Source organism: Petaurus breviceps, unplaced genomic scaffold, assembly GCF_028583685.1.
Source record: "Petaurus breviceps papuanus isolate PSGF00001 unplaced genomic scaffold, PetGlider_PUasm1.0 140, whole genome shotgun sequence".
Taxonomy (NCBI): domain Eukaryota; kingdom Metazoa; phylum Chordata; class Mammalia; order Diprotodontia; family Petauridae; genus Petaurus; species Petaurus breviceps.
The window spans coordinates 48396246-48416909 of record NW_027185698.1 but is presented as its reverse complement, the minus strand read 5'-3'; the positions used below and the strand labels follow the sequence as shown (position 1 = coordinate 48416909).

At 50.3% G+C, this 20664-nt stretch overlaps 3 protein-coding genes across 6 annotated transcripts in view; 1 reads left to right on the top strand and 2 right to left on the bottom strand.

Moving 5' to 3' along the window:
* Positions 1–2682, bottom strand: part of LOXL3 (lysyl oxidase like 3) — a 19476-nt gene extending 16794 nt beyond the window's left edge. For both annotated transcript variants that reach the window (XM_069071776.1, XM_069071779.1), the window contains exons 1-2: positions 2560–2682; positions 695–1016 (exon numbers count right to left, since the gene is read on the bottom strand). In XM_069071776.1, the coding sequence (XP_068927877.1) occupies positions 695–1013 (319 nt within the window). In that variant the 5' untranslated portion in view covers positions 1014–1016; positions 2560–2682. The remainder of the gene's footprint in view (positions 1–694; positions 1017–2559) is intronic.
* Positions 2683–3708: 1026 nt separating this feature from the next.
* DOK1 (docking protein 1) lies at positions 3709–7119 on the top strand. Of its 3 annotated transcripts, XM_069071788.1 has the most exons (5): positions 3709–3834; positions 4689–4988; positions 5126–5219; positions 5455–5639; positions 5939–7119. In XM_069071788.1, exons 1-5 carry the CDS (start codon positions 3760–3762, stop codon positions 6728–6730), a joined length of 1446 nt encoding a protein of 481 aa, XP_068927889.1. In that variant the 5' UTR covers positions 3709–3759; the 3' UTR covers positions 6731–7119. The 3 variants fall into 3 exon arrangements, with proteins under 3 accessions (XP_068927889.1, XP_068927897.1, XP_068927892.1); XM_069071791.1 differs by lacking the exons at positions 3709–3834; positions 4689–4988 and having other exon boundaries at positions 5183–5219; positions 5455–5544; positions 5589–5639; XM_069071796.1 differs by lacking the exons at positions 3709–3834; positions 5455–5639 and having other exon boundaries at positions 4953–4988.
* Positions 7120–7261: 142 nt separating this feature from the next.
* M1AP (meiosis 1 associated protein) overlaps positions 7262–20664 on the bottom strand; it is a 93567-nt gene continuing 80164 nt past the window's right edge. The window contains exons 7-9 of the mRNA XM_069071783.1: positions 13707–13913; positions 10221–10361; positions 7262–8292 (exon numbers count right to left, since the gene is read on the bottom strand). Of these exons, the coding sequence (XP_068927884.1) occupies positions 8137–8292; positions 10221–10361; positions 13707–13913 (504 nt within the window). The 3' untranslated portion in view covers positions 7262–8136. The remainder of the gene's footprint in view (positions 8293–10220; positions 10362–13706; positions 13914–20664) is intronic.

Below are 20664 nucleotides of genomic sequence, written 5' to 3'. Positions count from 1 at the left end.
TTCAGAGGCCATCTATTCCAACCTCATTCTACAGATAGGGAAACCAAGGTCCAAGGAGGCTGTGCTTTGCCCATAAGAGGTGGGATCTGACTCCAGAACCAATGCTCTCTAGCTTGGGTACTATGTTGCTTCAATTCCCAATTACTCTTTATTATGTATGTTTTTCCCTCTGGATGTGCTTATCAATATCCTTAAATGTGGTACCCAGAATTGGACATAATATACCAGGGAAGGTCTGACCAGAGTAGAGGACAAGAGTACTAATGCCTCCTTTCTCATTCTGGGTGCTCAGCCTCTGTTGGTGTTACCTTCAGTCACTTTACCTTTTTTGCTTGACATATAGAGCTTGCATGCAGTCTGCTAAATCCCCCAGATCCTTAATTTAAGAATAGTTTATCTTTTCATGCCTCCTGGGGAAGTGCAGTTGATTTTTTGAACCCAAGCCTGACTTTACATTTATATTTATTACATTTCATCATATTAGATTTGACCCAATTATATATTTTTTAGATCTGGACTTTGTTAATATATTAATTCTTTGCTCAAACTTCTCCTTTCTTCCCCTGCCTCCAACAGCTCTGATTCTGTATCATGTGCAAACTACATCTTTTTTCACGTCTTCCTGAGCCTCTAGCCTCAGCTGGACGTGGTGCTGTTTCCCTGTTCCATGACCTTCCTTGGTGCTTGTTCTCACCTGTGCCTGGGCCATACTTGGCACTGTGGGCCCATCCTGTGGCTTCAGTAAAGCCCAGCTCCCGGCACAGAACATGAGCTGCTTGCAGTGTGAAGTCGTCATCACAGATGGTACCCCACTCACCAGCCCGCTGTATTTCCACACGGCCCTCATAGTGCTTCCGAGGGAAACCAGCTAGGCGGAAACGAAGCTTGCTACCAGTGCTGGATGAGGGGCTTGGGGATGGAGAGGGGGCTCCCAGGCACCAGGCACAAAGCATGCACAGAAGCAGCCCACAGAGGCCCCACGGCTGGCCCCCGGCGAGCTGCATGTCAGACATGGTCTAAGAGAAACAGAAACCCAGACTTTAGTGACAGTGAGATGGTGACAGAGACAGAGAGAGGGACAATAAGGTAGAGACGGAGACCTGCACTAAGAGAATGAGAGACAAAAAGAGCTTGGATGACACACAGAGACATACAGAGAGAAAGACAGAGAGAGAATGAGGGAGGGAGGGAAGGAGATACCCTGTAAACTCCACAGATGAAGAATGATAGACATTAATAAGGAGAGAGTGTAAAGGTGATAGAAGAATGGTAAACAGAAGCAGTGAGATAGGATTCTGTTGAATTTTCATAGAAGAGAATGAATAGTGGTTAAGAGAAACTCAAAAAGGAGCCCTTTATCCTCAGAGCTGGGAAGTAACATAACCTCATCAGAACGTGTTCAGGAGTGGCTCAGAGAAACAGGCGGGCACACAATTCACACTGTTACACACACACATACTCCCAGGCAGGCACACATAATAGTTTTAGCTGCATGGATCACACACAGCTGCCCACACCAGAAGGCATGAGGAGGCCTCATGTTGATAGTGACACAGGAAACAATGTCACAGATGGTGCCACTTTGACAGTCACACACTGAGGCCCCTTGGCTACCTGTCCCAGGGGAGCATGGGGACCCAGAGGGACCAGGGTTGAGTGGACAGGGCGGGGCAATGGGAGCCACTCTGAGGGAGGGAGGGAGGAAAGGAGAAGGAGGGAGTGTAAAGGTCCAAGCCGTTACTGAGGCAACAGAGAGTAGGCCAGAGAGACAGGCCCAATCCCTGGGGGGATGGGATAGGAACAGCTGACTTTGGGGTTTGGCATCTGCATCCCCTGCAGAGGAGTCTTTGGTGGGAGTAAACTGGACCCTGCCCTATCCCCCTCCTCCCCATCCCAGCTCTAGCCTTCTCCTCTCCCCCCTCTCTCTTCCCTCTAGTCCTCTATGGAAACTTTGACTTTTCTGGGCCAGACTCCCAGCAGAGACTCTTGTCCTCTTTTCCCCTTTCCACCCTGCTGGCCTTGGACCCTCTGATGCTGTCCTCATCCCCTCCCTCGGCTGCCACATTCTCTGCCCCCTGCCAGGCTGGACCCCTTTCACCTTTCTGTTTCCCCCACTTCCTCTGCAATGGCCATCAAATGACCTCCTTCAGGGAACTGGGGACTGGCCAATGACAGAAAGTATAAAACAGGTTCAAATGTTGGTTATCTTTACCCTCATAAATCCCTATACCCCCGTGACCCCCATCCTATGTTCACTCCCACCTTTCCCATCTCCAGCACCCTCCTCTTTGTTTCTACATCTTCATTACCTGGGTCCCCATTTCCCATACCCTTCTATATCCCTAACACTGTACTCACACACTCCCAGCTTTCCTCCACCCAACTCTCTCCACTCCCATCTTTCCCTCTAAATCCCATCCCCCGCTGCCCCCCCCCCCAACCTCCAATGAGTCCACTTCTTTCCCACTGACCGTCATCTATCCTCCCACCCTCCTAGCCCCCCTCATTCCTCATTTCCCTGCTTGTCTGTTTTGTTCCCCTCTTCCCAAGCACCCCTACCTCTGGGCTGGAAGTTGCCTCCGAAGGAATGGGATGGGGGACGCCAGTCACGGCCTCAGAGCCTAATCCCAGGACTTCCAAGAAAGTGCCGGGCCCTGGGACTCTGGACGCCCCTCCCTCAATCCCTCCCACCGTTCCACTCAGTCTGTCCCTCCCCCTCCCTGGCCAGCCAGGCCCCAGCCTCGCCTCCTCCCCTCCGCCCCTGGTCGCTCGGCTCAATGAAGCTTTCTTCCCTGGCTGGCTGAGGCTGGTGGACACCCGGGGGCCCATGTTGGGCGAAGCCCCTGGCTTTGGACTTGGAGGAGCCTTCTGTTCATTTCCCCGACTTCACCCCTTTGCCCCCCATCTCCCAAGGTCCCTGCCTTCTTCCATCACTCACCCCCTGACGTTTGGGTACAGTGTAGGCTCGCACAGACACGGAACACTGTGTGTGTGTTCAGGTGAACAAGCATTTTATAAGCACCGAGCAGTTGTGTGTGTGTGAGAGTGTGAGTGTGTGTGTGTGTGTGAGTGCTCAGGCCAAGCACTTAAAAGGACCCAGTACGTGCGGTGCGGTGCCTCCGCGCACCCGCGATTTGTTTGAGCCTGTGAATGTCGCTACACGTCTGGGTCTACTTGTAGCCAGCGGAAGGGAAGCTTGCTAGAGTCGGGGAGAGCTCTTCGTCGTCCTGGGCCTGGAACGCTCGTTCAGATGCTGACCTGGGCGGGGAACGTGCCCCAAGGTAGCATCTGTCTAAATTCAGAGAGACTGCTAGGGATTCTCCCTGCCACTTCAGGTCCCTGGCAGAGCTCGAACCCAGCTCTTCGGGACACCTGTGGTGCAGAAGCGAGGGTGCCCAGAGCCTTGCACCCAGTAGGCACCAAAGGTTTGCGTGCTTGTTTTGCGGGGGCCGACCGGGAAGAGGAGGCTGAGCATGTTGAGTGTGTGAGCGTGTGTGTGTGGGGGGGGAGGGGGGGAAGAAGGGAGGGCTTAAGCCCTCCCACTTCTTTCCATTCCGGCGTCGAGGTCGGCCGCAGGAATGTTGGCCGTCCTGGCCGCTCCCGTCCAGTGCCGCTGGAATCCCGGACGCCGGCTCAGCCGCTCGGGGCTGGGGGAGGGGGGTAGGAGTGGGGGTGATCCCTCCCACCTCAGCCCCGCCCCGCGGGCCCCGCCCCACCCCCGCCCCGCAGCGCCAGGAAGCGTCCGAGCCGCCTGGGGCCATGGACGGCAGCGCCATGGACGGGGCTGCCATGGAGGGACCGCTCTTCGTGCAGAGTCAGCGCTTCGGGGCCAAGGTGGCGGCAGGGTCTGGGGACGGGGGAGCGCGGGGCAGCGGTCTGCAGGGAGCTCCCGGGGCGGAGGGAGGGAGGGCAGGAGCGGGGCCCGAGGCTAGTCCCGGAGAAGTTTCTACCCAAACTCCGGAGGAAGTCCCAGCCCCTCCACGCTTCCTCCGGCCTCGGCCGGACGGAAATACGCCCACCCCCATCAGGGAGCCCCGCCTCCTTTAGGAAACCCCACCTCTCCCGGGGTTGGGGGGTGGGTGGGGGAGGGCTCGTGCCTTCGGCCCCTGGTCTGGGGTCTTGGCTGGGCGGCCTCCCGCCTACAGTGGCTTACCCTTTGAAGGTGGAGACCTGGGCTGTCCCAACCATGTACCCTCTCATCCCCCTTTTTCCCCCCAGAAGAGGGGCTGGATCTTCTGCATGGAGTCCCCTTCCCTTCTCAGGGTCCCCCTGCCTCTCTCTATACCTACCTCTCATAGGAGGGTGATTTAGCGCAAGCCTGTATGTTGAGCCCTTCTCGTCCCTTCATTTCTCTCATTTCCTGGTTTCTCCTTCATGTTCCACATAGCTCCTCACCAGGGCTTCCCCCCATCTCCGCCCCCCAACAAACGGGTAGGAAGATAAGGAGAGTCCGTCCTATAGTGTGTCACTTATCTTCCCTCCCTGTCTGACTCCGTCTCTTTTTCCCTAGTGCCTTCTCATAGTGTTTCCTTCAATCTCTTCCTCCACCCACCCTTGTCCCAAAGGTTGAGGAAGTCTGGGCATCCCTATTCCTAGGAAGCTCCCATTTCACCCACGTCCCTTCTCAGTATCTCCTCCCCACCCCAAATAACTTCTCAAACTATTTTCCCACGTTCTCCTCACTATAGAAGTGGAAGAAGACCTGGGCAGTCTTGTACCCTTCCAGTCCCAATGGAGTGGCCCGGCTTGAGTTCTTTGAGCACAAAGGGTCGGGCTCTGGGAGCGGGTGGGGCGGCTCCCGACGCCTAGACTGCAGAGTGATTCGCTTGTCGGATTGTGTGAGTGTGGCCCCCGTGGCCTTGGACAGCCCCCCAGGACCTGGCACATCGGTCTTCCGCCTGGACACTGCTCAGCGCTCCCACCTCCTGGCAGCGGAGGGCCCTGCCAGTGTTGCCTGGGTGCAAATACTCTGCCAGACTGCCTTTCCGGTGAGCAGGTTGAATGAGTGGGGATGTTGTCTAGGGTAGACCATGTAGTGTCCCTTCCCTCGGTAGATTGGACTCAGACCCCAGCTGGAGGGCATTGGGGATCGATTACAGGAGCACTGATACTTTCTCCTCTACAGAAAGGCTGCTGGTCTCTGGCTCCAGGAGAAAACTCTTCTGGACCCTCTTCAATGGAGATGCAGGAGAATTCTCTGTACAGCCCCCATGGGCAAGGTAGGGGTGAAGGAGAAAGGGATGGGGAGAAGGAGGTCCAGGGGAACATGGAAGGGTTTGTAATAGGGATTCCACAGCCCTTACATGGGGCTAATGGTCACATGGAGGACTGGGGGGAGGGGGTATTGAAGTGCCTTGGTGGGTCTGGTGTCTAGGTAGGGTCGTCTGTCAGAACCTCTGTCTTTCCCCTTCTCCATCTGGGAATGTTTCAGTTTGACCCTTCATCCCTCCCCAGGGTCCGACTTCTGGGTGACTATTCAGAAAACAGAAGCATCTGAGCATTGTGGGTTGCAAGGACACTACCTGCTCAGGGTGGAGGCCAATGGTCTGAGTCTCCTGGTGCTGGGGGGGCAGGGTCAGAAGAAGGAGCCCCTGCTCTCCTGGCCCTACACTCTTCTCCGTCGATATGGCCGGGATCGGGTAAGGGCTTGGGATGAGGCAGAGGTTCCACCATAGAAAGGCTTGGGGTCAGTCTCAGAAAGAAGAGGATGTATGGAGGGGAGGGGTAGGAGAGTACAGTGGGTCCCCCTTTGCTGTAGCTGTGAGTGGGCTCTCCTTTGAGCCTAGTGGCTTCCCTCAGGCCCAAGAGCTGACTGCTACTGGGATGACCTTGGGTCAGCCTCTTCCCCTGAGCACCTGTAAGATAGGCTGTAAAGGATGAGCTCAGAAGTCTCTGCCAGCTCTCCAGCTCACATCTGCCTTCTTTCTCACGCCTCCAGGCCATGTTCTCCTTTGAGGCTGGACGGAGGTGTCCCTCAGGCCCTGGAACTTTCACTTTCCAGACATCACAAGGGAATGACATCTTTCAGGCTGTGGAGGCTGCCATCCAAAGGCAAAAGGCTCAAGCTGGAATTGTTTCTGGAACTGGCCCAGGTCTGGATCAGCAGTACCCTGGCTCATCAGAGGTTGGGATGGCAGGGGCTGCCTCCCATGGCCTTGAAGATCCCCACGTACACGGCCCTGCCCTCTACTCAGAGCCCTTGGATGCGCTGCGGTCACTGCCTGACTCCTCTCCAGACCCCTTGTACTCAGATCCTGTGGACAGTTCAGGTCAGAGGACAGGAAGAGGGGCTGGTGTAAGCTCCCCGCTCTACTGGGGCTTGTTTGAACAGGTGCAGCAACAGCTTAAAGATACAAAGCTGGGAGGAGCCAAGAAGGAGCCCATTTATGATGAGCCTGAGGGCCCGAGCCCAACCCCACCTCCAGGCCTTTATGACAAGCCCCTGGAGCCCAGGGATGCCTGGTGCCATCGAGCTCGGGTGCAGGATGAGGGCTATGAGCTCCCCTACAACCCTGCCACGGATGACTATGCTGTGCCCCCTCCAAGGAACCTCAAGCCCATTCCACCCCCCAAGCCCCAAGTGCTCCCCAAGTCTAACAGCCCCAGCAGCCTCAGACTCCCGCTGTACAGCCGGGTACAGAAGAGTGCAGCCTCCAAGGCCTGGGGCCAGGGTATGCCTGAAGGGGGATCTCAAACCAGGACTGGGATGAAATCAGAAGGACTAATGTAAAGACCTGGGTGGGGCTTGAAGGGCTTAAATGGGTGCTAAGAGGACATCTATATGAACTGGGGAGATGGGTGATCCCCTGAGAGAAGGGAGGCCTATCTGGAACTAGGTGGTATCAGTGAATCAGGGTCCAGGCCTCAGAAAAGCAGTACATCAGGATTCCAGGGGATTAGGAAAGGCCTTGTGACCAAATAACAGGTCTTAGGTCTGTGTGATGAGACCTGGAACAGGTCAGGTCCAGGGGAAGGAGTCCTATGTTGGGGCTGACTTTGGGCAATGGTGCTGTGCCTCCTGACTAGTTGGTGGGGGTGGTCTGGAATGAGTCTAAATTTCCAATTCTAAGCTGCTTTTGTGCCATGGACACTCATTAAAATCACTTGGGGCCAAAGAGAGCTCTGAATGGCCATGTCTGCATGAATAACCAGGAAGAGGGACACAGCCTGGACTGTGTAGTTTGCCTTAGGGTTAAGTGGTGGAAGATGTGAGGGAAGGAGAACGGGATTGTGGGAGGGACATACCAAGTGGGTGGGCAGTGGTATGGGATGGGGGAGGAGAGGATTGGATTTCAGAAAGGCTTCCTAGATGTCACACATAGATTCTAGCCCTTCCCTCTGCCTGTGGGCTGGATTATGCTTTAGAACAAGGATGGGACCCTTAATAAAATGATTTGTTCTGTGAAGCTTGGATTCAGTCAAAGGGCTACGCTTGAGGACCTAGAAGGACACATGTGGCTTCCAGGCTGCAGGATCCCCAGCCCTGCTCTAGAATACCTTAGAAAGGGAGCTGTTGTCTGAGGACAAAGTTCCTGTTCTTACTGTTCTGCCCACAGTAGGTGTTCACACCACGGCAGGATCTAACCAGGACTCTGTAACATGACTCTGACATGTCCTGGAATATACCCTGCCCATGCCCTTCATCTGACACCTGGCCTCCCTCCTCTGCCTGGGCTCTGTAAACAGAATTTCTGTCCTTCAAGGTCCAGCTTCCCAAATCCAGCCCTCTTGTTTACATGTCAAGGCTCAAAGTGGGAAAAGCTGCTTTTTATTCAGTGGGAAGAGAAAGCTTGGAATGGTAACAAGGTTATTGTTAAACTGAGCCCTGCTGCTATCAAGTACACTCACTGGCACTCTGCTGGAAGGGGGCTGTGCACCTGGGTATGCATCCCAGGGAAGGGTTCCTGTCACCTCCAGCCCCTAAAACAATCCTAGGCCTGAGCTAACACTCTGGATACAGAGTGGGACAGAGAAGCCCGGCCAGATCCCTCCCCCTGCCCCAGTACATGAGAGTTCTGCCTGATACAGATGCATATACAGGTCTTTGTGTGGGAGGAGGATGGGCAGGCCTGGACAAACACTTCACCTAGATCCTTTGGGGGCCTTGCCCTGAGTGGGGCTGAGGCAATCTGTGTCTCAGAAAAGTTCTTCATCATCTGAAATCAACAGCACAGGCTCTGAGGATGTCTTTTTAGCTGCTGGCATCTTTGGGGTCCTTGAAGGAGCTGGGATTGGTACCAGGGGCAGGGGGAGAACTGTAGCTCGAGCTCGGTTTGGGTGCAGTCTTCCAACCTGCAGAAAGAAGAAGCAAAGCCTTCTTGGGGGGTGGAGGGACAGGCTCTCTGGGTGGGATGGGAGCCCTGGTGGGGTTCTTTTCATTCAATTCTGCCTTTTCTTGACCTAGCCCCACTAAATACCTACACAGGCCTGAGGGGACACACACTGTACCTACCAAGGGGAAGCTCCTGTTCAGGCAGAAAGGAGATCCAGCAAAGGCATGGGGCTCCCAACCTGTGGCTTCCTCCCATCTCCACCATGCTGGCTCTCCTGGTCCTAGTGCTGGATCCCAGCCACCACCCGCACGCAGGCATGAGCCATGGCCTGATGCCTTTTCTGTCCTCTGTAACAGCTTCCTTAGTTTCAGCTAAGATAAGACTGGGGGGGGGCTAGTAATTTTTTTAAACCAACCAATCCAAGAGAAACAAACCTATCATGCCCTTCCCCTGCCTATCCTGCTCTCCCTCATGATTTCCCCCTTCCTGCCTGGCGTACCACCACCCTCCCAGCTTTCTGGGCTTAGGACCTCGGAGGGACTTCTAACTCTGGCTGGCTATCAGGCAATCTTCATAGTTCTCACATGTCTGCTCCTCTCCATTTCCCTGGTTGATCCACTTGCTCGGACCCTCATGCCTTCTCACTTGGACTGAGAAGCAGCTTGTGTGGTGGAAGAACATTGGACCAGGAGTCAGAGGGCCTGGGTTCTAATTCTGACTCTGTTCCTTAATAGCTGTATCTGATCTTGGGCTTCTCTGGATCTGAGCTCCCTCATTTCTCTGATGAAGCAGTGGACTAGCTTAGAGGTCTTAATCTGGTGTCAGTGCACCCTATATAGACATACACTCATGCATTCAGACATATATTCTGATGCTGCACTGTAATATTATTGGTTTCCTTTGTAATCCCAGGTATTTTATGCATTCAAAAATATTCTGAATGGGGCTCAAAGGTTTTCCCAGAGTGTCAAAGGGGTCCATGACATAAAATGTCTCAGGTAGGCCCCTTTTCAGTTCTAAGCTCTATAATCTGGTGACTATCTGAACAAGCTCCCTGCTCTAAGCCTCTCTACTCGAATCCATCCTTCACACAGGCCTCACTCCAGCACCCTGAGTGGTTCCCCCAAATAAAGCCCACTCTTCAGGACCCAGCATTCATAGTCCCACTGATCTGGGCCTTCGTAGGCCTCCTCGCCCTGGCCCACAGAAAGCCTCTGCTCTGCTGACTGCTTTCTTCTGTCTACAGTGATCTCCCCATTCCTTCTCAACTCCTCCCCTACAGCACCCTCTTTGGACTGATCTTGGTCCCTCTACTGACTGCCATGTGGGAACATGTCTACAAAGCACTGGCTATGGCTGACAAGCCTGGCTCACTTCAGGCCTTGGGCCTCCACGTTCTTGGGGGTGGATGGGATGTGGGTGTCTGGGGGTCTGCCCAGAGCTCTAGTCCCTGCCCTCACCCGAAAGCTATGGGGTTAATGGTCTAGCTATACCCCCTTCTACTTTGGAAAAAGCTATCACATTTTTTTTTTTAAGCAATCGCGGTTAAGTAACTTGCTCAAGGTTACACGGCCAGGTGTTTCTGGGTGGATGCTAAGTGTCTGAGCCCGGATTCGATCCCAGGTCATCCCAACTCTGGGGCTGGTGCTCTTACTCGCTAAGCCACCTGGCCACCCCAAGCTATCACATTTCAGCACGAGTAGCAGAAGTATTGGATAGGTCAGTGCCTACGCTGACTAAGGGCTATGGGTACTTTCCTTAGAGGAATAATTCCTTCTCTCACCGGCCTGGACCCTGACTCCACTGGGAAGTTTAGAAGCACTAAGGAGGGAGCTTTACTTGCCTGGACACTGGACTCAGGCTGAGGGCTGGTGAGGGGCCCCTGGACTGGCATAAAGGATTCCAGGCCTTTAAATTCTGGTTTTCTGGCAGGAGTGGGAGCCATACCTGTCTTGGGGGGCGGGGCTCCCGACCTGTAGTGAGTAGCCCCTGGGGCTTGGACAAGATGCTTCTCAGGTATTCATACAGATGGCCCTTAATCTGCAGGGGATTGTAGGTGGATTCCACCTCTAGGCCATCCAAGGTGTTCTGAGGAGGAGGAGGGAGAGAAGGAGAGAGGGAAAGAAGAGTATTATTAGATACTCCCTATATGCCAAGGACTTTGCTAAGAGCTCTATGAATATTATTTTAACCTTCTAGGAAGGTTAACAGGAACACACCTCGTGAGGAATGTTAGGGGCCACAACAGTGACACCCAGTCTGACAGTGAAAGTTCTGGAGAGTTACATGGAGCGTGTCCCAGAGTTCATTAAGTGTGAGGAGTGTGAGCACCATGGGGAGTGCAGAGAGTGAAGAAGAATTACAGGTAATTACCACTACCCCTGGCCCAGGTGGACCGAGCACGACAAGGGCCAGGAGAGGTGTTCTGGAGGCGGGTACCACATGTCCTCTGGCCCTTCAAGGCAGGGAATACACGAGGACAACATTCCTGAGTAGTCAGGTTTTCCGGCCACAGCCTCCTATGCTCAGAGTGAGACTGGGAGAGCCTCAGGATTGTATCATCAGGGCTGGGCTGCGCTGGGCTGGGCCTCCTCAGGGCTGCCACCTTACAGTTTGCTTGCCCCTCCCCACCTCCATCTCTGACTCGTTTCCCCTGCAGGCTTAGGATGTGGGGCTGGGGCAGGCTCGATATAGGGTCAGTGTTCTGGTGGAGGAGTAGCTAGCTGTCTCTTTAGGCTTCTTCTCGGGGAAGGCAGACAAAGAAAGTACAAGCCCTTCAGGATCAGGAAAGGGGAATGGTAGTCGTGGTGGGGTGGCCTTTATGTCTGCTTCCTCCTTTGCAGGGCAATCTCATTTTGAAGCCAGTTCTGCTGGGGGACTACCAGGAAAATCTCCCTCCCCTTCCTGCCTGACCACAGAGACCCAGAGAAACAGGCAAATATGTGTGCACAGAAACAAAGAAATGGATATACGAAGACCTACACACAGATGCAGAGATGTGGCATGTCTTGGGGGTAATGCGCTTTCCCTCCCTGGAGGTTCAGGTAGAGGCCCAATTACTACTTTTCAGAGAAGTTTCAGAGGAGATTCCTGTTCAGGGATGGGATGGATTATATACACTCTGTGGTCCCTTCCAACTCAGAGATGCGATTCTGCACATACCCAGTAACACCAAGGCAGAGCACAGAGACACATGAAAAGGATACTGTCCGCTCGTGGAGACGTGGGAGGAAGAATCCAGCTGGGGATGCTGGCCATGACTGGACTCAACACTGTACATTCTGACTTTTCTGAGGATGGTGTTAGTGTGGCATTGCCATTTTGTTTTTGGTCTCGCTTCATACAGTAAGCAGCCTGAAACTTCCATAAGAATGATGCCTCTTGGGAAACCAGACATTCATTTTCCATGTGTGTTTTTAAAATTTGTTCTCTCTTTAAAAACTGATGATGCTGAATTACCAGAAATGAGATGATAAATCCATCTTTTTTTTCTTTTTGGCAAGTAAGAACTTAAACATTAGAGGAAAATACCACAGTATCTGGTTGGTTGGTCTTTCTTCGATAATTTCATTGTTGTCAATTCTCAGTTCCTCCGTCACATTCTTACAAACTTAAGCCTCTTCTCAGATCGAGACATTAATTTTGCAATGGTGGCCATATCTCAGTTTTCCATCTGGCACTTGAACTCTAGGAATCCATATCCCCACTTGCTCTCATGGCTCATGTGTTTATAGCAAAACACACTGAAAGCCAAGTGACTCCCAAATCAAGTAAGCCAGCCTAATCTCTTCCACAAATGTTGGCTTGTCCGATGGCCATTTCCAGTTGGATGTCCAGCCGACATCTCAATACCAAAGCCCTCTTCCTTGAGAAGCCTACCTCTCCTCTAAACATGATCCTCTCTCTTGATGGCACCCCCGTCACCCATGCTGGAATGCCTGGAGGCAACTTTGATGCATCTTTCTCCCTTGACTTCCAAAATCCAAACACTTGTCAAGTCTTATTGATTCTGTAACATCTTTTTTTTTTTTTTTTTGCTTTTTGTAGGGGGAAGGCAGGGCTATTGGGGTTAAATGACTTGCCCAAGGTCACACAGCTAGTAAAGTGTTAAGTGTCTGAGGCCAGATTTGAACTCAGGTCCTCCTGACTCCAGGGCCCCAGGGCCGGTACTTTATTCACTGAGCCACCCAGCTGCCCCTGTGACATCTCTTAAACCTGTTCCTTTCTTTCTACTCCAGTTCTCTCCTGTACCATTAGTCTAACTGGGTCTCTCTCCTCCCCAATTTTGTGGATTTTCTTCACAAACCTACTAAGATCTTCCTCTGGCACAGGTGTCTCAGTCAAAAAACTTTCCTAATGTCTCTGTGATAAAATGCAAACTCCTTTGGATAGATTCTAGTCTAATCGCTCATTACTCACTTTCATTTACTCTGTAGTCTACCAGCTTTTCACGACAGTGACCTTTACATTCCATTCTTTCTCCTGCTTCTGTTCATTTGTGCAGGTTAGTGCATTCCCTCCTCATTTACTTTTCAGCATCACCTTCTTTGTAAAGCCCTCCCTGATCTCCTTTCTCAATTTTTTTCTGGTGTACAATGTCTCTATGTCTGCTGTCTTATTCACACTTCACCTGGTATCATACTTGCATCTATCTGTACATGTTGTGTTTTCCCAGCAGAATGTAAGCCTCTTGGGCAAAACAATTAAATAATTTTTAATCTCTGCATCCCGAGGGCTTTGCACATATTGGGGTTAAATACATGCTTGCTGAATCAGATACAGTGATGCCCAGATTCTGACATGAACACATGACCGTATAAGGCACTTGGCAAACACAAACAGGCACAAAGACATACACATGGTCATTAAGACAGTGCCTCTAACACACAGAAACAGACACAGACATATACAAATCAACATGTATATACAGACAGATATCTTCTCCCTTTTCTTTCTCCCCACTTTGGTAGTTTTTTCTTGTCCTTTCTTATTCTCCTTCTTCCTCAACTCTACCTTTTCTTCTCATTTTGCTCTCCAAAGAGCCACCCTCTTCCAACTACCTGGTGCCAAGAAAACTGAAGGTTGGAATTTGTCTACATAAGCTTTTTGGGCATCAACCTTCTCCTGTGCCCTTCCCCTGGGCCACAGGTCCAGGGTGGCAGCGCACTTATGTGGCAACATCTTTCCTTCAAGGGCTATTCTATGTTCATTTAAACCGGATTTCACCTTGAAAGGAAGGTGCAACTCTGCCTGTCCCCAACTCTCTCATTCTATTCTTTACTCTGTCAGCCATTCTCTTCTTTCCACTACTGAATCCATACTTCTCTGTACTCATCTCCTTTCCTGTCCCCCTTTTTCCTCCCCCTCCTTTTCCTTTCCTTACATTCTTCCTTCTCCTCTTCCATGAGTCTGTTTGGTCCATGCCCCATTTACCTCCACACTCCTAAGGATGTCCTCAGGTGGGTCTTCAGAGGGCACAGGGAAGGAGCTGGGCAGCAGCAGTTCACATGTGGCTATTGCTTTGACAAGCATTGTGAGAGAATTGGATGGGAAGATGATGTAGAAGATGCTGGCAGGACCATTCTGGCTGGGTCCTGGGCTTGGAGTCTCTCCTTTGGCCAATAGCAGCCACTGTCTTTTCTAAGATAAGGAGACAAACAAAAACCATGCTCAATGTGACCCTTGTCCTTGGCTGCCCCTGAAGTATTAGTATCATAGGCCACAAATACTAAAAGTATTAGTATCAAGGTCCACTGAAGGTAGCAGGGAGAAAAAGACCACTCTCACCCTGGCACTGAGCAGGAGAAAATTTTATGTCATTCTTGGACAGGCCATTTCTTTTCCCTTCATCAAAGCCTGGTTGGGATATGTCATATTGGGCATATGGGATATATCAGAGACATATGCATCAAAAAATGCTCCTCTTTCCAAAAGGGTGACTGTATCCTTCTCTGGCCAGCACTCCCCAATGTGAATTGTCTACTCTATAAGAAAGTAAGCACCTTGAGGCTAGGGGCTGTCTCCCTTGTGTGTCTGTATCCCCAGAGCTTAGCATTTGGTAAATGCTTGATAAATGTTTGTCATTCACTCTTTCATTTAATAGAGTAACTCTGGCCAAAACAAAAGGCCAAAGGAGAAGCAAAATAGGAAGTTCAGAAATCAGGCGGGTAGTGTTGTTGTCGTCTGTGCTTTGTTCTTGCAGAGGACCATGACATCATGGAGGTGATGCCACGACATGCAAGCGAATTGGATTTTTGCAAAAACGCTCCAGCGACTGAGAGGAAATCTCATTTTGATTTCTAGCTCTGCCCCTAACCTGTGGTATATCCTTAAGCAAGTTACTTCCCCTCTCCTGGTCTTGTTCTTTTCTTCTGAAAAATGAAGGTGTCCTCCAATGCGCCCTTCAGCTCCTTCAAATGGGAGCTGGATCCTCAGTTTTTGGGGATGTTATAGTGGGGAGTCCTTACTATTCAGTTACTATTTGAACTAAATTCTGTCAGGGACCTTTCAGCTCTGAAATTCTAGGATTCCGACTCTTCATAAGTCTATGGAACATGGCGTATATTGCCTGATCCTTCGTGAAAAGGGGAATCTGAGAGGTGAATGAAAGAAGAATTGTGTTGTGTCATGTGTCTGCTGTGGCTAGGAGGCCATGGCACTCTTGGAGATTAGCAGCAAACAGCAGAGAGAAGGCCTGACAGTTCTTTCCAAGAGCCTGAAATGGAAAACAGCTAATTTTCTATGGCAATTTCCAGGGCAAATTCGTCAAGGACAGCAAGAGAACTGCCACATACAACAACCTGTAGGATTCCAACTATTTATTTTTTTCTGGTTAGGATGATCACCAAATTATCTGTTGCAAAGGCAGCTGGTCTTTCTGCTAGAAAAGTGCCAAGTCAAACCTTTTCATACTCTAGCTTTTTAGAGAGGATAAAGGAAATGGTAGAGAAAGAAGCCAAAAGAAAGTAATTCTGTAGGGGTGGACCACTGTTTGGATGAGAATGCAAAAGGCATAACAAATACACTAGAAGTTACCACAGGCAACAGACAGAGAGGGGAGAGAAAGAGTGAACATTAATGTAAAGGACAGGATGAAACAAAATGATCTCAAGAGTTTGTAACTACAAACTGAATCCTGCAAAAAGAAATGCAAAACTTCCTTCAATACTCTGAGGACCTAGAAGAGTGTAAACTCCTCGAGGGCAGGAACTTTCATTTTTGAGGCTCAGCACAGGGCTTTGTAGGAACTTGATGGATATCTGTTTTAATTGAGTTGGGTCCACGGTTCCATCAGTGACTTCCACCACAGAAATCCTAGGCCTGCTGCACCAGAGGAGATGGCTTCATGAGTTACTGTGGCACCTTCCTCTACTCCAAATTTGTCTAGTGTTTTACCTGTTGACGAGCTCCCCTTTGCTTAGCTAGGCTGCTCTTTGTGTACCTGGGGCACAGTCCATGTCAGGGTTCATACTCATAGTCTTTCAAGCTTGACAGGACCTGCCAGAGCTCTTGAGAATGTCCACTAAGGAAAGGGTTCTGTTTGGGTCATTCTTTATATGCCCAGAAAATAGCTTAGTTGCCTGCCCCATAAACACTTATTAAATGCTTGACTGACCTTGCTGTTATAATGAGGTGTCAGAGGAGACCGTTAGTGGAGAAAAATGAAATTTAACAGAGATAAATATGAACACCTGTCTAGTAATAAGATGAGGGAAATTTTTATTGAAGTTTATATGAAAAAGTCCTGGGATTTTTAGTTTTTGTAAGTACTATATGAACCTACAATGTGGTAAATACACTTCAGATTACATTTGATCTTGTCTGACCACATCTTGAATACAGTGTCCAGCTCTGGGATCCACCGATAAGTTATGGCATCCAGAAAAGAAAGGATGGTGATGGGGTGTGGGAATTATAGGAGATGAGGAAGAGATGATGGAGAAGGCCTAAAGATGAAGTGAAAACCTCCTAGAGGCACATCTGCCCTTCAGAAAGCAACAGAAGTGGAGAAAGAGCTGAGGCTCCTCTGGAAGAATGTAGTAATAACACCAACAATAACAGTAATAGCTACTGTAGCACTTATGTGCCAGGCACTGTGCTAAGTGCTTTACAAATATCATCCCATTTGAACTTCACAACAATCCTGGGAGATAGATGTTATGATTATCCCCATTTCACAGCTGAGAAAACTGAGGCAGAAAGAGGTTAAGTGACTTATCCAGGTTATATAGCTAGTGTCTGAGACTGGATTTGAACTCAGACCTCGTTGATGCCAGGCCCAGTGATCTATCTGCTGTGCTACCCAGCTGCCTCCATATTTTTTTTTTTTGCTTTTTGGAGGGCAGTTGGGGTTAAGTGACTTGCCCAAGGTCACAGGGCTAGTTTTTGTGTTAAGTGTCTGAGGCCAGATTTGATCACAGGTCCTCCTGACTCCAGGGCTGCTGCACCACCTAGCTGCCCCTCCATCTTTTTAAAAAGTCTATAGGGTGGCTGAGTTGCTGAGCTGAGCCTGAAAAATTATGACAAACTTCTCTCAAGCTCAATCACTTTTGCTTGATCTTCTGTTTATCTGGCTGCTGTTGACCCTTACTCAGCCTTGGACTTGTTTCCTTCCTCAATCAGATTCCGCTGACTTGCCCTCTGAGTGTAAGCAAAGTCTTGTCTCTGCCCCAGACTTTGCAGGATGTAGAGGTGGAAGGGAACTGGGAGTCCATCTAGTCCAACCCCCTCATTTTACTGATGAGGAAACAGGCCCAGGGAGGTTAAGAATGGCAGTATCTGATGTGATCTCTTTTCCCAAGACACCCTCTGGTAGCTGATCTGTTCCTACTTAGAAGACCTGCGGGTCCTGTCTTTGGCACATCAGGACTCAGACTTTGCCATGTAAGCTCTTATCTTATCTTGGCCCTTACAGTATGATACTCTACTACCTTTCAGTTGGCCAGGGAAGGCTTCTGGCCTCTTCAGTTTGCTGGTCCCATCTTCCAGTCCATCCCAGGAGCAGGAACAGGGGAACAGGATACCCCACAGGTTGAAACATCATTTTCTTTAAAGAGTTGTTCAGCTAGCTATGAATCTATTTAACTGTATTGTCATTCCACACTCTTCCATTTGTCACAAGGACAGCATGAAGACTTAATTGAATATTTTGCTGAAATCAAGCCATACTAGAGTTATGATCTATCAACCTAGTAATCCTGACTGAAAAAGGAATGAGGTTTTGATTGGTCTGAGATATCTTAGTGATCAGTGACTGCAAACTGTTTGATAATCTTCTCTAGAATGGTGTGAGGAGGGGCAGCTAGGTGGCACAGTGAATAGAGCACCAGCCCTAGAGTCAGGAGGACTTGAGTTCAAATTTGGCCTCAGACACTTGACACAATTACTAGCTGTGTGACCTTGGGCAAGTCACATAACCCCAACTGCCTTGCCTTCCCCCTCCAAAAAAAAAATTCCACAGGTCAGTGATTCCCTAAGTCCATCCCACTGCTCTCTCTGAAAACTGGGATACCATGGGTTTGTGTCTGGTGCTTCTTCCGTTCTCCCTGATTCTCAGGAAGTCCTGACAAAGATGAGAGAGCAAAGTTCTTCCAAAATGAATCTCAGGCCAAAGACTCAAATCCATTTCAGGTTACAGGGCCTCTCTTAGGATATTCTTGGGTTTTGATTTCCTAGCACAATGTTGGTTTTTGCTTTTCTTTGTGTGCCAGATCCCTGCCCTTGTCAGAGAAGACAGAAGCAAAATCATCTCAGTCCTTCTCATTTTCTCTGCTGTTTATTAACATTACTCTTTCTTCCTCAAGTGGTGGGTCTGTCACTTCCTTTTTGTTGGCTTAGCATTATTCATAAACCCCGGCTCATTAGGGACTTCAGTTTGCCTGGCAATATTTTTACAGCTGACATGGTGAAACGCGATCTGGATGTGAGGTCAGAAGCCTGGGTGTGAGCTGGATCCCCACCCTGCATTAGCTTGTGACCAGGACCAGTCACTTAAACTCTGTTTAATAACCTGCAAAATGGGGCTGATAATACAGAAAAATAATAGGTAAGATGAGACCAATATTTTGAAAGTGCTTTGTAACCACTAAGCCTCGATATTGAGGTCTTAAAGTGGAGGCTGAACACCTGTTTGTCAGGGAGGCTGCGGTGGGGGAGAAGGTCAGCCCACTGAAACCCTTGAACAGGAAGTTCTAGGTCTGTAGTAGAAATGCAGTTGCTTTGGGGCCTTCTGTGCCCACGATGAAGTGCAGTCATCCACACAGGTCAATGTCTCTGTTACAGATCTGTTTCGCTCCCTGGAGGCCTCTGATTGGGTGCTCTTCCTTTTGGCTTTTGCATGTGCCCGTTTAAAACTGGACCTCCCTGGGCAAACAGACTGTGGCTCAGTGTTGGTGCAGGACTCTCCTTTCCTACTCACTGGGCTTGTTCTTCCACTTCAGATCTCCACTTGGTCAGTCTGGGGAGGCATCCGGACCAGGGTGCCCCTAATGACCCAGTGTGGTGATGAGAGTCACTGTGTCTGTCCTGATGTGAGAAGGTGAGCAGACAAATGAGGAGGGATAATAAAGAATAATAATCAACAGCGATGATGACGAGAGCTCACATTTCCACACCAGCCCTATGTGGTGCAGGTATCCTCCCCACTGAACAGATCAGGACATTAGAACACAGAGTGACCCAGTAATGTACACTTATGCTTCTTTTCCCTTGGGCAAGCTGTTGCATAGAGACAGTCCTGGCTAGAGAGCAGAGTCCTGTGTCTACACACAGAGAGAGGCTCGCAGACGGCAGAGAGCCAGCCCTCTGTGTAGACAGACTACCACCTCCCATGTGGAGAATGGAGCAGGGAAGAAATCATTGGAGCAGAACCCAGTCCTCATACTCCTGGTCCTCTAGTCACAGTCCCTTTGGCTTACACTGGGCTACCCATCACAAGGATTACCCTTTTACTGAACTACTTGAGAACACCACAGCAATCTAAACTATTGAATGTGGCATTCAAGATTCCTCTGTGCTGCAGCCAGCCCCCTCTTCCTTCATCCCTAAGCTAGCCGGTAGCTGCACTTGCTCATGCTTCCTGCTGCCCCTTGACTTTAAGTGGTGTGGGAGTGGTAGAGGATACAGCAGGGGCCATTTGCTAGGGCTAACCTTTAGGGCCACCACTCTCTAAAGTTCACTTAATCTCTACCCTTAGTGTTGGTATGTGAGGGTTGTCAAACCAGCCTATCTTTTACCAGACTGGTAGCGAAGCATGTGAGTGAATGCAGAAATGAGCGGTCAGATTGTGTGCAGTGCTGGGTCTTTCCTCCCGTATCTCTGTGCCCTCGTATGCAGTCACTACCTGCTACGCCTCGAGGCCAGGCACGTGGGATTCATATGCCATGTCGAAGGTTGCACACACTTAGAACTTGCCTGGCATGGGTGTCAGGCACAGAGTGATTTAAGAAGGCATCGGAGCAGGTTTATGTGTCTGGAGGTTTCTCTGCAGAGCTGCACAGTATTTCTTTAAAAACAACCTGAATAAGCATATATTAAGCATTTACTGTATGCTAAGTACAGTGCTAAGTGCTGGGGACACAAAGAAACAAAGGCAGTCTCTTTCCTAAAGGAGTTCACATTCTCAATGGAGGCTACCACGTATAAATGACCGGGATGCAGAGCAGCAGTGGGCAGCAGCAGAGAGCCTGCTGGCCTGAAGTTCATGCAGGACCCTGGGCAAGCCACTGAACCCCGTGTGCCTCAGTTTCCTCATCTGTAAAGCGAGCAGAAGGAAATGGCAAACCACGCCAGTATCTGCCAAGAAAACCCCACGTGGGGCCAGCAAGGGTTGGACACCATGTAAAGGACTCAGCAACAACATATAGAAGAGAGACACTATCACCTGGTGTCCCGAGTTACACATTATTTCCTCCATGACTGAGGTCAATCTCCTTTCCCTGGGGAAGGTTGTCTTTCAGTGGACATCTTTGAGACTCTCTGTTCAGGCCTCCCCACTTCCCCCCTTTCCCAATGGTCTTCTCCCAATACCAGCATCCAGTTCAGGTGCCTTCCTCCCTCTCTTTCCTTCCTCCTTCCTTCACTTCCTTCCTTCCTCCCTCCCTCCCTCTTTTTTTCTTCCTCTTTCCTCCCTCCTTCTTTTCCCTTCCTCCCTCTTTCCTCCCTCCTTTTCCCTCCATCTCCCTCACTCCCTTCCTTCCTCTTCCCTCCATCTCTCCCTTCCTCCCTTTCTTTCCTTCCTCCCTCCCTTCCTTCTTCTTCCCTCCTTCTTTCCCTTCCTCCCTCCCTTCCCTTTTACCCCATGCTAGTTATGGCTCTGGGGGCAGCTGGTGTTGGTTTCGGGGGTCCATGACTCATCGATGGCTGGTACTTCAGCTTTCCCACCTCTTGCCAC